The sequence below is a fragment of the Vulpes vulpes genome, chromosome 14, assembly GCF_048418805.1.
Source record: "Vulpes vulpes isolate BD-2025 chromosome 14, VulVul3, whole genome shotgun sequence".
NCBI lineage: Eukaryota > Metazoa > Chordata > Mammalia > Carnivora > Canidae > Vulpes > Vulpes vulpes.
In genome coordinates, this window is record NC_132793.1 from 74,543,869 (window position 1) to 74,561,010 (window position 17,142).

Genomic DNA, 17,142 nt, shown 5'->3' on the forward strand with positions numbered 1-17,142 from the left:
CAAGTATATAGACAAAGTTTGTTGTGTGGCTGCATAGAACAAGTGGGCTAGATTTCACTTCATATTTCAAAATTCAGAGAAAGAGACCAGTATTAAAAAGCCTAAGACCAAAAACAGATCATTGTCGACTGAATACAAAGAGCCATTTTATTTCTTCACCTTTAAAAAAATTAAAGTTTCAAAGTAAGTACCAATGTGAAGAATATGACCAAATAAGTTAACTACATTCAGAAACGTACTATATATCTACAAATAATACTTTAAAATGTGCCTCCAAAGGCACACTTTCTAATTTTCATTAAATGTAGAGGCTTTATGAAAACAAATCTAAAGCTATCCTATAGCTATAGCTGGTGGGAAGAGCTCTCCACCATTTTGTTATTTTTAAGTAATTTCAGGAGCACCTGGCTGGCTCAGTAGAAGAGCATGTGACTCTTGATCTTAGGGTTGTGGGTGGTGTAGAGATTACTAAAAATAAAAAATAAATAAATAAAAAATTTCAGTATATATAGACTGTGCAACTACTTATACTGCAAAATAAACACACTATATAAAGAAAACATAAACTGAGTTTGATATGCAATTGTTTTTATCTTACACCATAGCAATAAATTTCACAGGTTACTTTGTGTTGCCATTTTATTTAATAGCTCCAACATTTTACATTGTTTATGAAGTAACTACTTCCAGAAGACTGATAATCTCCTTCATAGGGTATCTTTGGTTAGTACTACAGTGATTCAGTACGAACCATATGACCAGTGGAGCAAAATTCTCAGTCTCTCCTAGCCTGAGACCTCATATCCTGAGTTATAACCCTGACTTGGTCATCAAATTGAGATGCTTCATAAGTATTTTTCTTATGTCAGGGCTATGTAGTGTAGTTTCTTTTTCTTGAGATATATAATGAGTGTTTTTGATACAAAAACATATTGCCATATAAGAATAAAAAAAGCATCAAAATAATGATTATATTTTATATAATGTAAATGACAGGACTAACTAAAATATCCCCTTTACTTTTTTTTTTTAAACACAATGTACTTAAAACTTTGCTGTTTGAAGAGGAAAGTTCTGTAACAGTTTCAAATACATAGAATTTAACTTATGTTAATATCCTGTTATAAAAAATAACTATCATATAAAGAATTTAAAATATGCAAAAATAATTAGTTCATTAAAATGTATATTTAATACATTAGTGTCAATGAAAATATGCAGACTTGCCAAGAAAGTTCTTAAGTAAAGAAGTTTAAAAAAAAAAAAAAACCTGTTTCAGGCTTAATTTATTGCTACATAAGTCTTCATCAAGGGTCATATGGCCTGTTGTCAATCACTCTTAAAAGTGATAAATAAAGTAGGGTATATTTTCGAAGGAAAGAGGAAAAATAATGCACTGCAATACAAAAATATTACCTATTTATAAATTATTAAAGACTTATAAAACACATACTGAATCATGTTTTTACTATAAAAACAATGTACTTAAATATAGAAGCACAAAATTCTGAAGCACCCACAATTATTTTAAGAATACCCATTTAATCAAGAAAAAAAACCATATATATATATAATTTGAGAAGAAAAGAAGGCAAAATTCTGATTTTAATCCAAATAATCAGAGTTTATCTAATCATGGAGGTAGATCTCCACTCCAATTATTACAAATAAGTTATCTGTCTTACTCAAAGAATTATCATATAAGACTAAGATCTGAAAATCGTGTCACTGAAATTCATTTTTAACAGAATTTAGTAACCAGCAATGTAACTGGCATATATAACAGCTATTTCCCTCATAAAGTTATATCTGGAAAAAGCCTTCATTAAAATCATTCTTGGTATAACGAGGTATACATAAGTGCAGATACTTTGGCTTTGCATTTAAATGACACAGTAAATGCTACAAATTTATTTAAGACAAAAGAAATCTTTGTCTTTTTAGTACTTGCAGTAAGTCAAAGCTTCAAAAACTGGGGGTCTCTTAAGTTTTTAGAGATTTAAATATTGTGCTAATGATTTAAAAAGATAATTTCCTGCCTAAAAAGCAAAACTTACGTGTTTCAAACAGCGAACATTTACTTTTAGTGTTTGTGGCATTTCAGCTTTAGTGAATGTAGTTTTAACAAATTAGTTTGCAATATATAATATGATTCATCTTTCACTAAAAAAGATTTTCTATAATGAAAAATACTAATTCTATTTCTAATGGTAAACTAGTAGAGTCGGAGGTCCCACCATGGATCACAGGGATTAGAGCACTATCAAGATCATTTAAATAATGCTGAGGAAGAAGCTGGCCTTCAGATCCTGCCTGAAATTCAACCTGGAAAAAAAAAAATCTTGGTAAGTCAACCCTAGAAAGTAAGAAATCTTGTTTATTAGCTCAGCACATGAATATGAACTATTTAAAAATGTCATTTAGTTTAAGGATGTTAAGAAAATACTTCATATTCACTCAAAAAATGTTTCACGTTCTCCTATACTTCTCTTATCTTCTATATAAATTTTAATTATCTCTCCAACAGATATCATAAAATTGTTTAAATGCCACTATTTCATACTTTAGGTTTCTTCTCAATGCATACATAAACAATCTAGAAAACCAAGGTTTTATTGTTATTTTTTTAAAGATTTTATTTATTTATTCATGAAAGACACACAGAGAGAGGCAGAGACACAGGCAGAGGGAGAAGCAGGCTCCATGCAGGGAGCCTGATGCGGGACCCGATCCTGGGTCTCTAGAGTCACGCCCTGGGCTGAAGGCAGGCACTAAACCGCTGAGCCACCCAAGGATCCCTGTTCTCTCTCTTTTTTAAAAAGATTTTATTTATTTATGAGAGACACAGAGAGAGAGAGGTAGAGACATAGGCTGAGGAAGAAGCAGGCTTCATGCAGGGAGCCTGATGCGGAACTCGATCCCAGAACCCTGGGATTAAGTATTTCTTGTTCTAATATTTTTATTTCACACCATCCATGTCACAGGGCTCCTAAAACCCTTATACATTCGTAAGTGATAAGAGCACTAGCAATATCTGTTGTTCTAATGAGGTGACTGAGTGGGCTCCTGGATGGGGACTGGTCACCAGAAAGACCAAGCTATGATTAGAAACTAGATTTTTCAACCCTTACCCCTTACCTTCCAGAGAGAGAGGAGAGGGGTTAAAAAATGGAGTTAAATTATGCCTACATGAGGAAGCCTCCATAAAATCCCTATAGTGGGGGGTTTGGAGAGCTTTAGGCCAGCTAAATACACCCACACCAGAAGGGTGATACACCCCAACTCCACTGGGACAGAAGTACCTATGCTGGAGAACCTCCCAAACCTCACCCTATGAGTATACCTTTTCCTGTATATCCTTTAATAAACTGGTTAACATGTGTGTTTCCCTGAGTTCTGCGAGCTGCTCTAGCAAATTAATTAAATCCAAGGAGGGAGTTGTTAGAACTTCTGATCTACAGCTGATTGGTCAGAAGCACAGTCAATAACTTGGGCTTTTAATCAGCATCTGAAGGGGTGTGAGAGTACAGTCTTGTAGGACTGAACCCTTAACCTGTAGGATCTGATGCTATCTGAGTAGATGGTGTCAAAACTGAGTTGAATTCCTAGATATCCTGCTGGTGTCTGAGAACTACCTACCTGTTGATAGGGAGAAAACCCTCTACATATCTGGTGACTACAAGTGTCAGAAATGAAGTATTTTCTATGAGTAGTAAAGGACTCACAGGAAAGAAAGACATAGGGAAGAACTGGTTTTTCCTTACATAGGATGGAAAAGACTTTTTCCTTTTTTAACACTTTTAGACTTTTGTAATTTTAAATCATGTGAATATAGAATAAAGTCAGAATGAAAAAATTAAAAACCTACTTGTCAAGCAGGATTACTACAGTGCAGAGGTCAACAGACTATGGCCGGCCTATGGGCCAATCTGACCCACCAGTTAGTTGTTTTAGTAAACAAAGGTTCATTGGAACATACATAGTGAGCTCATTAGTTTATATACTGTCTGTGGCCACCTGTGTACTATAATGGCAGAACTGAATAGTTGTGCCAAAAATGTCATATAGCCCACAATGCCTAAAATATTTACTATCTGGCCTTTTTACAAGCAAACAAAAGTTTGCTGACCCCTGGTGTGAAGAGTAAAGGAGATAATGTACAGGAAGTGTGTAGCACGTGCTTATGTTCAACAAATTTTAGTTTTCTTCATTCATCCCAAATAAAGGATTAAATAAGAAACTTTTGATTATTTTAACATATGATACATTCATTTCAAAAATACATCACAAAAACATGTCTCACCATATCAGTGTCAATGGAAACTCTGAGGCCAATTTTATTCATCCCATTACTCTTTAGAGTTTTCAGATGAGGGCACAGTGCAGCACTACAAGCCATGGCTATTTCTTTTGCAAACTGATAACGAGTTGCTGAAACAGATAAATCCTGGTCCTTCAGAAAGTAGAATACCTGAAATGTATTTAATTAGGAAACAAGTCATGATTAAGATTAAAAGCAGCTTTAAAAATTGCTACTTTCAACTTTATTAATAAAATTAATAAAATTCCAAAGTTAGTGCCAAGAAATTCATTAGTTAAAAACACTATGTGAAAAAAGAAAAACACTATGTGTAAATAGATATATCTTTTTTATTTATTTATTTATTTTTATTTTTTTTAAAGATTTTATTTTTATTTATTCATGAGAACACACAGACAGGATTGAGAGAGAGAGGCAAAGACACAGGCAGAGGGAGAAGCAGGCTCCACGCAGGGAGCCCGATGTGGGACTCGATCCCGGGTCTCCAGGATCACAACCTGGGCTGAAGGCGGCGCTAAACCGCTGAGCCACCCGGGCTGCCCAGATATATCTTTTTTAAAAAAGATTTATTTATTTATTCATGAGAAATACAGAGAGACAGAGATATAGGCACAGGGAGAAGCAGGCTCCCCGCAGAGAACCCGATGTGGGACTCGATCCCAAGACTCCGGGATCACACCCTGAGCCAAAGGCAGATGCTCAACCGCAGAGCCACCAAGGCATCCCTGTAAATATATCTTTTTTTTTTTTTAAAGATTTTATTTATTTATTCATGATAGAGAGAGAGAGAGAGAAAGGCAGAGGGAGAAGCAGGCTCCATGCAGGGAGCCCGACGTGGGATTCGATCCCGGGACTCCAGGATCACGCCATGGGCTGAAGGCAGGCACTAAACAGCTGAGCCACCCAGGGATCCCCCCTGTAAATATATCTTGATCCGTAGGTAGTAAAAGCTTAAAACCAAAGATTATGGAATATGGTATGACTTAGCTATTTTTACCTAAAATTAACCTGTAGCAACAAAAGCTCTGTTAATTCAGTTTAGAAAAGTATACTGAGTCTACCCTATAAGCTCGCCTTCCTGTAAGGACATCTTAATGAAATTAAGATCAAACAAAAAAATAATGTTCTATAATTTCTACATCCTCTATAGTTTCTATCCATATTGTACATACATACATAGAATCACAGGGAATATAAAAGAATTTAGTAACACTGATTGCCTGACCCTGGAGGCAGAGTGAGAAGGAGTACGGAGGTAGACTAAAGAGTTGAGAGTCAATAATTTCATATCCTTTTAGTTTAAAAAAAGTTGGGACATGCAAAAATAATTTTCATTTGTGAATGCTGATTATAAACTGGTATCTATACAATAGTTTATTTTGGGGGGTGCCTGGGTGGCTCAGTTAAGCATCTGACTCTTGATCTTAGCTCAGGTTTTGATGTTGAGATCATGAGTTCAAGCCCTGCATTAAATAGACTGTGCGTGGAGCCTACTTAAAATAAATAAGTAAATAAATAAATGTAAATTAAAAATAATTTTGTAAAATAAGAGAAAAATGAAAATAACATGGTCAAATAAATATGCTGTATAAAGATGGCAATGCTTCCAAAACTTAACTGTGAACTGGCAGGGAGTACCACCATACAACAGCCTGAAATAATCTTATGGAAATCCAAATCTGGTATAAAGAAGGCAGTGTGGGGTGAAAATATGTGTGTGTTTCCAAATATAATGTAAAAAGTATTAATAAACTGCAATGAGAAATCTCCCAAGTTAAAAAAAAAACAAAACAAAACCCAAAAAAACCCCACATCCAAACACAACACATAAAGGGAAGGAATCTTTCTCAGTCACCTCAGTACACTTTACAGTCTTCTCATCGGTTTCAAAATCTGCTTCCAGTTTTATCTTTTCACTTGGAAATCCTTGTAATGATATCCCATCCACTGAACTAATAACACTATAGAATAAAACATAATACAGTAGTATTATTAGTGCCAAAATGCCTTCTATGAAATGAATTATTAGATTTGAACAAATAAGGAGAAAAATACTAAAAATATAAATTTATAGCACTAAGGTAATTCAATTACATACAAAATAATTAAAACTATAGTCCATTCATTTACCAAGATTTCTTCATTGTATAGCAAATAATATCTACTCCTTCTTATGCCCAGTTTAGATCTCAGGTTTAAAATGCCTTAGTTTCCTAACAGAAAAGCTGTTGCATGAATTTAAAAAACTTTATTTTGGAATCCCTCAGCATTAAGCTATTTTTTTCCTTCTTTAATCCAGACCTTTGAGCCAATCTCCAAAAAAGAAAAAAAATGGTAATTGAAAAAAGGAGTGGCAGGAATATTCTGTAAGACCTCCAATATATGTATTATTAAATTCAGTTGTTATATGTATTTTTAAAGATTTTATTTATTCATGAGAGAGAGAGAGGCAGAGACACAGGCAGAGGGAGAAGCAGGCTCCATTTTGAGAGCCCGATGTGGGACTCAATCCTAGGACGCCAGGATCACGCCCTGAGCCAAAGGCAGACGCTTAACCACTGAACCACCCAGGTGTCCCTCAGTTGTTATATTTAAGTGAACCAATATAATACAGAATAAACATCCAAAGGAATCTTTTACTTACTTCACAAAAATAGATATGAAAAAACAGAAAAAGTATCTTGCCTTCCAAAACCTTGGCATCAAAGTCACACTACTACATAAGCACATTTTATCACTGTCCCCTCCCAAACTGACCACCCTTTAATAGTTTATAGTATCCTGGCCAAGAAAATACACATGAGACTGGTTAGGTACATGTTTGAAAAAACAGACTACATTCAGTAGCATACAAGCATTTAAATTAATGGTATAATTCTATATTTACTCAGAAAATGCTTAATTTGCTAGCAAGATATTTTTATCCTTCCTCCTCCATCAAATCCATTACATTTTATTTTTTATTATTTTTAAAGATAGATCCCAAGACCCTGGGATCACGACCTGAGCTGAAGGCGAACACTTAACCAACTGAACCACCCAGGTGCCCCTCAATTATATTTTAGTAAAAAAAAAAATTCATACCCTTTGTTTCCTTCTTCTTCAGAATCTACCCAGCAGATATCCACATATTCTCTTAGGTCTACAGCATCAACTTTCCCACATGTAATTTTAAAGTCTTTCTGTTCTCGTAGAGCAAGCCGCAAGCCATCCATGGTCTCTGGCGTTATTTGTACCATTAAGCCATCTAAAAATGATTTATATTTCACATTCCTTTAAATTAAATATCAATTTATAGGTCTAATCCATAAAATTTGCTATCAAAGTATGTTCTGTGTAAGATAAAAGTTCTATATCATCTGTTAAATAATCTTAATGATTGTTTTCTACTAGGAAATATGAAAAATATTTCAAAGTTAAGGATTATCCTTTTTTTTAAACAGTTACACAAATAATGGTGACATTTTTCATTACTGACCATAATGAAACTACTGATGACAAACTGCCCTTTTATAACTGCCTAGCCATAAAACCAGACAAAATGTATAAGGCAACTGTTTTTAGGTACTGAACAACAGGAAATATGATACTTTGGTTCCTAGAGAAAAATTCAACAAGTAAGCCTACAATTAACTGCCCAGGCTCTTTGCTTTGAGACAATTTCCACATGGTGACCCATTAAACCTACAATGGCCACACTGGGCTGGGAAATCAGAGATAAGCTTGGAGAAGCCTGGAATCTGGGTTCAAAACATTGAAAAGGAAGGCACCAGGAGACTGTGAATAAGGGTCCCTTTGAGTCCTTGAACTAGAACTGAGGACATGTTAATAAAGTGAGACTAGATGAGGCCTAATAGGGAACAGCTATTTGGGTTGGGACCAGAACAGAGATACTAGAAATCAAGCAATGATGGAGGATATTGACAGTCTGATGCAACCACAGTAGAGATACCTCATTAACTTGCACTGTGGCAAAGCAAAAACAAAGCCCTTACAAAACCTGTAGGCAAAATGCATTTAGAGAATGAGTCCTGCCAGATTGTAAACACCTTAGGAGTTCCACAGATTCATCTGTTAACAAAGTGAAAAGTACAGAATACATAAAAATGCCTGCTTAAACATAAATAAGACTTCTTCAGAAAAAGCTAATAGCATCTAAAGTCTCTAAAACATATTAACAATGACAAGTACATAATCAAAAATTATCAGAGAGAACCACAAAATCATGTGAGCCTCTATACACCTGAAAGCAACCACGAGACAGACAGCCAAGACAGTGGGTTAAATACACAGACACTTTAAAACATCTATTCTAAAATATATTCAAAGACCTAAAGTAAAACATTCAAAAAGTGAAAAGCAAATATGGGCTAAATGAATAAACAGATTTTAAAAATCTTAACAAAAAAAAAAAAAAGAAAAAGAAAAAGAAAAAGAAAAAGAAAAAAGAAAAAAGAAAAAAGAAACTGAAAAAACCCCAAGGGAAATTCTAGAACTGAAAAGTGTAACCTGAAATTGAAAACTCAATGGATAGGCTTAATAGTACATTGAAGATGGCAAGAAAAAGACTCAGGGAACATGAAGAAAGGTCAATAACAATTTTCCAAACTAAAAAACCTGGAGAAAAATGATTAAAGAAAAATAAACAGAAAACCAAGGATCCAAGAGTTGGTATAAAACAGATGTATCTATAAATATAAATACATACATATATACAGACATAAATATATAGATATCTCCCAGGAGAAAAGGACTGGAATATTAAAAAAATTAATAATGGTAAGAAATTTCCCAAATCTGATGAAAAATATTGATACACATGTCTAAGAAGCTCCATAAACGCCAAGCAGGAGAAATACAAAGAAGACCACATTAAGGCACATCACCGTAGAACTGGTGAAAACCAAAGAAAAAGAGGATATCTTGAAAACAGACTGGAGAAAAGGGCATATTAACTAAAGGAAAACAAACATAAAAAATTATACTAACTTTATTAGAAATGATGGAGGCCAAAAGATGAGGGGACATCTTTAAGGAAAATAAAAACTTTCAAAGAATTCTCTCTAGCAAAAAAAAAAAATCCTTCAAAAAATAAGAATGAAATAAGGACAGCTTTGCAGCAGTGCCTGGATGGTTTAGTGGGTTAGGCATCTGCCTTTGGTTCAGGTCATAATCCCAGGGTATTGAGGTTGAGCACCCCCCCCCCCTGCCAAAAACAGGCGCCCTGCTCAGCAGGGAGCCTGCTTCTCCCTCTGCCTTTCACTCTGCCTAATTGTGCACCTGTGTGCATACTCTTTCATTTTTTAAAAAATTATCTATTTATTCATTTATTTATTTATTTATGATAGTCACACAGAGAGAGAAAGAGAGAGGCAGAGACACAGGCAGAGGGAGAAGCAGGCTCCATGGACCGGAAGCCCTACGTGGGATTCGATCCCGGGTCTCCAGGATCGCGCCCTGGGCCAAAGGCAGGCGCCAAACCACTGCGCCACCCAGGGATCCCACATACTCTCTTTCAAATAAATAAATCAGTCTTAAAAAAAAAAGAAAGAAAAAGAAATAAGGATAGTTTCAGATCAATGAAAGCCAGCAAACTTGTATTACAAAAAATATGACTGACTTTTGGTGTCTGCTCCAACACATAAAGAGCCTGGAAGTTGTCACTTCCATCCTCAAAACAAGACAAATGACAAACAAACCGAAAACAAACAATTTTTAGATCAGAGAATTGAGGTCACAGGGCTAACTATTGCCCTGAAAAATGGAGCAAAATCAAAACCTACCACAAAAAAAACAATAAAACATTTAAAAAATCCTATGATCATTTCAATAGATGCAGAAAAAGCATTTGACAAAGTACAACTTCCATTCATGATAAAAGCACTCTGTAAAGTAGGTCTAGAGAGAACATACCTCAACATAATAAAGCCCTTACAGCCAACATCATATTCTGTGGTAAAAAACTGAGAGCTTTTCCCCTAAGGTCAGGAACAAGACAAGGATGTCCACTCTCACTTTATTTATTTTTTTCACTCTCACTTTTATTCAACAATGTACTAGAAATCCTAGCCACATCAATCAGATAACATAAAATAAAAAGCAGCCAAACTGGTAAGGAACAAGTATTTGCAGATGATGTGATACATCATTTGCAAATAGATTCTCCCATTCAGGATGTTGCCTTTTAGTTTTGTTTCCTTCACTGGACAGAAATATTTTATTTTGATGCAAACCCAATAGTTTATTTTTACTTTTAAACAACTTTATTTTTTTTTTTAATTTATGATAGGCACACAGTGTGAGAGAGAGGCAGAGACATAGGCAGAGGGAGAAGCAGGCTCCATGCACCGGGAGCCCGACGTGGGATTCGATCCCAGGTTTCCAGGATCGCGCCCTGGGCCAAAGGCAGGCGCTAAACCGCTGCGCCACCCAGGGATCCCTATTTTTACTTTTATTTCTCTTGCCTCAGGAGACATAGCTAGAAAAATGTTGCTATGGCTGATGTCAGAGAAATTACTGCCTATACTCTCTTCAAGGATTTTTAGAGTTTCAGGTCTCATATTTAGGTCTTTTCTTTTTTTTTAAAGATTCCATTTACTTATTCATGAGAGACACACACAGAGAGAGGCAGAGACACAGGCAGAGGGAGAAGCAGGCTCCCTGCAAGGAGCCTGATGTGGGACTCAAACCCAGGAACACACCCTGAGCCAAAGGCAGGCATTCAACCACTGAGTCACTCAGGCATCCCTCACATTTAGGTCTTTAAGCAATTTGAGTTTATTTTTATGTATGGTATAATAAAGTGGTCCAGCTTCCCCAACACCATTTATTGAAGAGACTACATAAAGAACTTATGTAGCTCAACACCCAGCAAACAGATAAGCCAATAAAATGGGCAGAAGACATGAACCGACACATCTCCAAGAAGACATCCAGATGGCCAACAGACACATGAAAAGGTGCTCAACAGCAGTAATTATCAGGAAAATTCAAATCAAAACCATAATGAGATATTACCTCACACCTGTCAGAATGGTTAAAATCAACAATGCAAGAAACAAGGTTTGGCAAAGATGTAGAGAAAAAGGAACCCTCATGCACTGTTGGTGAGAATGCAAACCGGTGCAGCCACTGTGGAAAACAGTATGGAGGTTCCTAAAAATATTAAAAACAGACCTACCCTATAATCCAGTAATTGCACTATTGCGTATTTTACCCCCAAAATACAAAAACACTAATTCAAAGGGATATGTGCACCCCCCCTTTGTTTATAGCAGTATTATTTACAACAGCCAAACTACAGAAGCAGCCCAAGTGTCCATCAAAAGATGAATAGATAAAGAATATGTGCTACGTATATGTGTATGCATACACACACAATGGAGTATTAATCATAAAAAGGAATGAAATTTTGCCATTTGCAACAACGTGGATGGAGCTACAAAGTATAACGCTAAGCAAAATAAGTCAGAGAGAGACAAATACCATATGATTTCACTCACATGTTGAATTTAAGAAACAAAACAAATCGGCAAAGGAAAAAAAAAATAAACTGAGAAACAGATCTTAACTATAGAGAAGAAACTGATGGTTACTTGAGGAGAGGAGGGAGGGAGGAATGGGTGAAATAGGTGATGGGGATTGAAGAGTTACATTTATGATGAAAAACAAACAAAACAGAAAACATAAAAAAGCTTTAAGATATGTGATAAGAAATAAGAAAAATGTAATTGGATACCTCACATCATCATCAGAAGGACAGATATGGCATACCAAACTGAATCATAAAAACTCACTTATTTTTAGAAAGTATTATTTGACAAAAATGGATCTAGACAAGAGCATTTGCAATCACTGCTTCAACTGGAAAACCTAGCCAATAAACAAGAAACATAAAAGCCATAAGGACTGCAAAGAAAGAAACAAAATTACCATTATTAAATGATGATATACTGAGCTACACAGAAACTCTAAAAGAATCTATAGGTAAATTATTTTAAATGAAGAGTTCAGCAGTATAGCTGATTATAAAATAAAAATACAGGAATAAAATATGTGTGTGGCTCAGAGATGGGAGGACTTCCTATAAAGCTGTTTGAAATAGTATGGAGAACGACATTAGTGAAAGAGCAGACTTAAAGAACCTCCAAAAATAGTATCCTCCAAAATAAGAACAACGAAACTAATTAACAGAAAAAACTTCTTCAGAGCTCTGGAAATTAACCAAAGGCTTGCAGCAATCTGTGGAGTATTTATTCAAGAAAAATGGCTGGATCTTCATAAGAACAGCAAACTTTGTGCTTTGTGTTAATTTATTCCCATTCCTTCCTCTCTAGCTTAGTGGAATCCTTAAGAACCAATAGCCTGCAATCATGGTGAAAATCAATAGCCTGGTAGCCACCAGAAAGGCTAAAAGGAGGTTGGAGCCCTTTCAAAGTCTCATTATCAGAGAATTATCATTTTTTGCCTTGTTGAGTATTTTGCCTAGTGCAAAAGTCTTTTCTCAGGGTGCATCTGTCAAAAACAATCAAAACCCAATAATTAACATCTCAGCTACCTGTGGCAGCAGATTATAGTAGACGTAAATAGGCCAACCAAATACTTAAAAGGAAAAGCTGAGGAATGAGATGTCCATAAGGGCTTTGAAAAGCTTTAACATACTTTTGGGAATTTAGGAAGCCACACACATGTACAATACTGTGTACATGCTCAGGGTGTGTGCGTGCTAAAGAAATACCGTAAGCTCTCACCTCAGACTGACTTGTAGGCTCTGTACAGGCAGGAAGAGCAGGTTATGGCAGAGTTGCCATGCTTAACACAGACCCAAATATAGGTCATGTTTTAGTTTTTGAGCTGGGTAAGATTTTTTTCTTTTTTAAAGATTTTATTTATTCATGACAGACACAGAGAAAGTAAGAGAGAGAGAGGCGGAGACACAGGCAGAGGGAGAGGCAGGCTCCATGCAGGGAGCCTGACGTGGGACTCCATCCCGGGTCCCCAGGATCAGGCCCTGGGCTGAAGGCAGCGCTAAACTGCTGAGCCACTTGGGCTGCCCCTGGGTAAGGATTTCACTTAAGTTTGTGGTACTGTGGGATCCCTGGGTGGCGCAGCGGTTTGGCGCCTGCCTTTGGCCCAGGGCGCGATCCTGGAGACCCGGGATCGAATCCCACATCAGGCTCCCGGTGCATGGAGCCTGCTTCTCCCTCCGCCTGTGTCTCTGCCTCTCTCTCTCTCTCTGTGACTATCATAAATAAATAAAAAATTATAAAAAAAAAAAAAAAAAAAAGTTTGTGGTACTGTGCTTTGTAACTTACATATGTTCTTTTAAAGTATCAAATACATTTTAAAAGTAAATGGAAAACATCTTTACATTAAAACAATCCTAAAGATGAAACTCATACCTTCAACTATGCTGGACTTAGCAAGAAATCCTGAAGATGTTTTTAGAGCTCCGTTGAATACCACAAAACTTGCACCTGTCACTGATCAGAAAAATACATTTATGTTTTAACTTGCCTTTTTAAAATGCTATATATTTGTTAAATGTATAATGTGGAGCATGGTACACTTAACTACTTGATAAATGCCATGCCCATACCACTTATATTAGAAAGCTAATAAAAAAAAACCCCAAACTAAACCAAATTAAGATAAAATATTGCATAAAGGCTATATAATGTTTGTATATAATAATTGATGGCTATTGTACTACTTAAAATGTTTGTACTTGTGCCAGTGAGAGTATGGGAAATCAAATATCCATCATTGGTAAAAAAGCACAAATCAGAGAAACTTCTATGGAAGACAACTTGATAATTACCTATTAAAATTATAAATACACATATCATTTGACACACCAATTCTACAACCAGGAATTAATGGCACATATATATACAAGGTTTCACAGTTCAATTTTATAAATAAACAAGAACTGGTAACAACTATGTCCGTTAAGTAAGAGACAATTAAATGATGTACACATATAAAGTGAAAAGTTATGTAGAATGCAGAAGTTCTTTTTATACTAACAGAATCATCTCCAAGGTGTATTAAAAGAAAAAGCAAGAATGGAATGCATGTTAGGACTTGTTTAAAAAAGTGGAAGAAATCCTAAAAATTAAAAAAATACATAAAAATAAAAATTAAAAAGTAGAAAAATGTGTGTTTGCTTGCATATTCCTGTAAGCAAAAATGTTTCTGAAAGGATATACAAAAAACTGATAACATTGGTTTTGGTTGCCTGTAGGGAAGAGAAAAGGGTAGCCTCAGCATCCAGGAAGGAAAGGAGATTTTCCACTTATACCTTTCAAATTTCATAATACATATACTTATTCAACAAACAAATATTAAATAGTTGTTACATTTTAATAACAAAAGTATTAATGACATAAGTTAGAAAAATACAAAAGTGTAAATATCCAAATAAAAACCATCTATTTAATAGATATATACTAATATAAGCAGGAAATATATTTAAATGTCCATAAAGGCCATATTTTTCTTTTGTTACTTTTTAAAACATATTTTCCAAACTTAGCATGTAAGTATATATTATACCCTTATAATCAAAGGCTGCTATTTTATTAGCAGCCAGGATGTCAGACTATTTTAAGTGTTATTTTAAAATGTATTAATTTTATGAATACTCATCTCCACTTAACTTTCAATTTGTTAGGCCCTCTATTGCAAGGATTTGGCAATCACAGTAGTCACTGAAGCCATTCAGCCAGAATTGAGAGTAATGTTACTCACATATGCTACTCCACCATCTTTACCATTTCTAGATCCCCAACCACTTATAGTTTTATAAATCATTCTTCATCCTTATCCAGACTATACTCTCCTAAAAGGAGTTAGAACAGAGGGCAAACAAAAGTGACAAACACCTCATTCCAGAGAGAAATTACTGAAAATATGAGTCCCATCATATGGGATAAATTAAACCTGAAGATACCAAGATAAACACAGTGTTCAAGTCTTTAAACCTAATGTAGCCCAAGGGAAAAAAACAAAAACAAATTAGAAGCTATTTTTAATCTGTTTAGCTAAAATTTTAAAGCATACTATATTATTACCATCAATTTAACAAATAAGTAAAAATATATATATATTTCCCCTTTGAAAGGAATTCCATATATTGAGGTAGTTTTACAGATTAATACTAGGAATCAACACTTACCTTTCCTAGGATGGCCAGTAGCACTGTTGGCCTGTGTTTGATAAATGCCATCATTTTGTACACAGACTAAGTGAGAATCTGCTTCAGTACTAAAACTGGCTCCAATGCTAATGACATGCTCATTAGAAGAATTTATAACCTTCATTACCTGGAAAAAAACCAATACTTATTTAGAAACACTACTAACATGTTATTTCTTTATTAGTTACAATCATTCAAAGGGCCACATTTCTGGCCTGCTTCATAATTATCAAGCTCTGGTCTGGACAACTCTAAGAATGTGATGGAAACATATGTTTTAAGATAAAAATCACCTCAATTAATAGATAAAATGGTAAAGAAAAAGTTGTAAAAACAGGATTAAAACAAGTCCCTTGGCTCTCCTGGGTGGCTCAGGGATTGAACTCCTGCTTTTGGCTCGGGGCATGATCCCGGGGTCCTGGGATTGAGTCCCACGTCGGCATCTCCACTGGGGCCTGCTTCTCCCTCTGCCTATGTCTCTGCCTCTCTCTCTCTGTGTCTCTCATGAATAAATAACATTTAAAAAAAATAAAAAACAAAAAACAAGTCCCTTATTAGAAAACTAAAATTTCAAAAATATTTCTTGCCATTATGTATTAGATGGTCTGATTCAAAATAAATTTAACATACCTTATTTTTTTATTTTTTATTTTGTCCATTAATAAAAGGGAGCCTGACATGGGACTCGATCCTGGGTCTCCAGGATCACACCCTGGGCTGAAGGCAGTGCTAAACCGCTGAGCCACCCGGGCTGCCCAATTTAACACATCTTAAAGAAATCTAATGTTCAATAGTTATCTTTAAAATCTGCATGAAGAAGTTAAACTTACATCATTGTATTTTTTCCGAGGTATTTTTATGCAGCTCTTCCCCATTTCCATATGAATCAATAGCTGATCTATATTATGCAAGGTATACTGGTAATTCCGAAGGTCCTACATATAAAATAATGATATTTCCATAAGCCTTAAATTATCCATTAGCATTTTATCTACTCATTAAATCCTTTTTTAAGAGTGTCCATCATTTTAAGACTTGTGGTAGATACATAACTATCAAAATGCCACCCAGAAAGCAGTATCAATTGAAAAAAACAACTAATCCTTCCAACTACTCCACAATAGAAATAAAGAATATCATTCTCAGGAAGAATTCTGTACTATCTGGGGGTAATCTCTTTCTAATTACAGATCTTCCAAAATAAGTCTTCTCAGTAAACCTGTATAAATGAAAGTCCACTCAAATACTTTTCTATGGTTACAGATAAAACAATTACAGAAAAAAGAAGTAGGTAGAAGGGAACCTGAGATTATTTAATTCAATTCTTCCTATTACAAATGAGGAAACCTGGGCTACAATTTGCTCAAAATCACCAAACTAACTAACTTAGTATACTAACACACTTTTACTGACACTACAACTGTGCAGATTTCACATTACCTAAATGTGAAAACACCGCAGCAGAATGAATCAAAGGATAATTACAATCAGGTACACATAAATTAGAAGATGTGTCCTAAAAAGCAATTTACTTAAAACAGAGCCCACTTATGCTAAATAGATTTATATTATAAATGAATTTACATTATACCAAATCAAAATAGGAAAATATGCTAAATAA

At 35.0% G+C, this 17,142-nt stretch overlaps 1 protein-coding gene across 14 annotated transcripts in view; it reads right to left on the minus strand.

The window, feature by feature from the left end:
• Positions 1 to 621: 621 nt before the first annotated feature.
• The window catches only part of ZFYVE16 (zinc finger FYVE-type containing 16), a 57,781-nt gene continuing 41,260 nt past the window's right edge, over positions 622 to 17,142 (minus strand). For 9 of the 14 annotated variants that reach the window (XM_072736909.1, XM_072736916.1, XM_072736910.1 and 6 more), the window contains 7 exons: positions 16,352 to 16,456; positions 15,501 to 15,648; positions 13,723 to 13,803; positions 7,406 to 7,568; positions 6,177 to 6,282; positions 4,304 to 4,471; positions 622 to 2,325 (listed from right to left, as the gene is read on the minus strand). In XM_072736909.1, coding sequence (XP_072593010.1) covers positions 2,164 to 2,325; positions 4,304 to 4,471; positions 6,177 to 6,282; positions 7,406 to 7,568; positions 13,723 to 13,803; positions 15,501 to 15,648; positions 16,352 to 16,456 — 933 coding nt within the window. In that variant the 3' untranslated portion in view covers positions 622 to 2,163. The remainder of the gene's footprint in view (positions 2,326 to 4,303; positions 4,472 to 6,176; positions 6,283 to 7,405; positions 7,569 to 13,722; positions 13,804 to 15,500; positions 15,649 to 16,351; positions 16,457 to 17,142) is intronic. The other 5 variants (XM_072736917.1, XM_072736911.1, XM_072736918.1 and 2 more) reach the window with 1 other exon arrangement.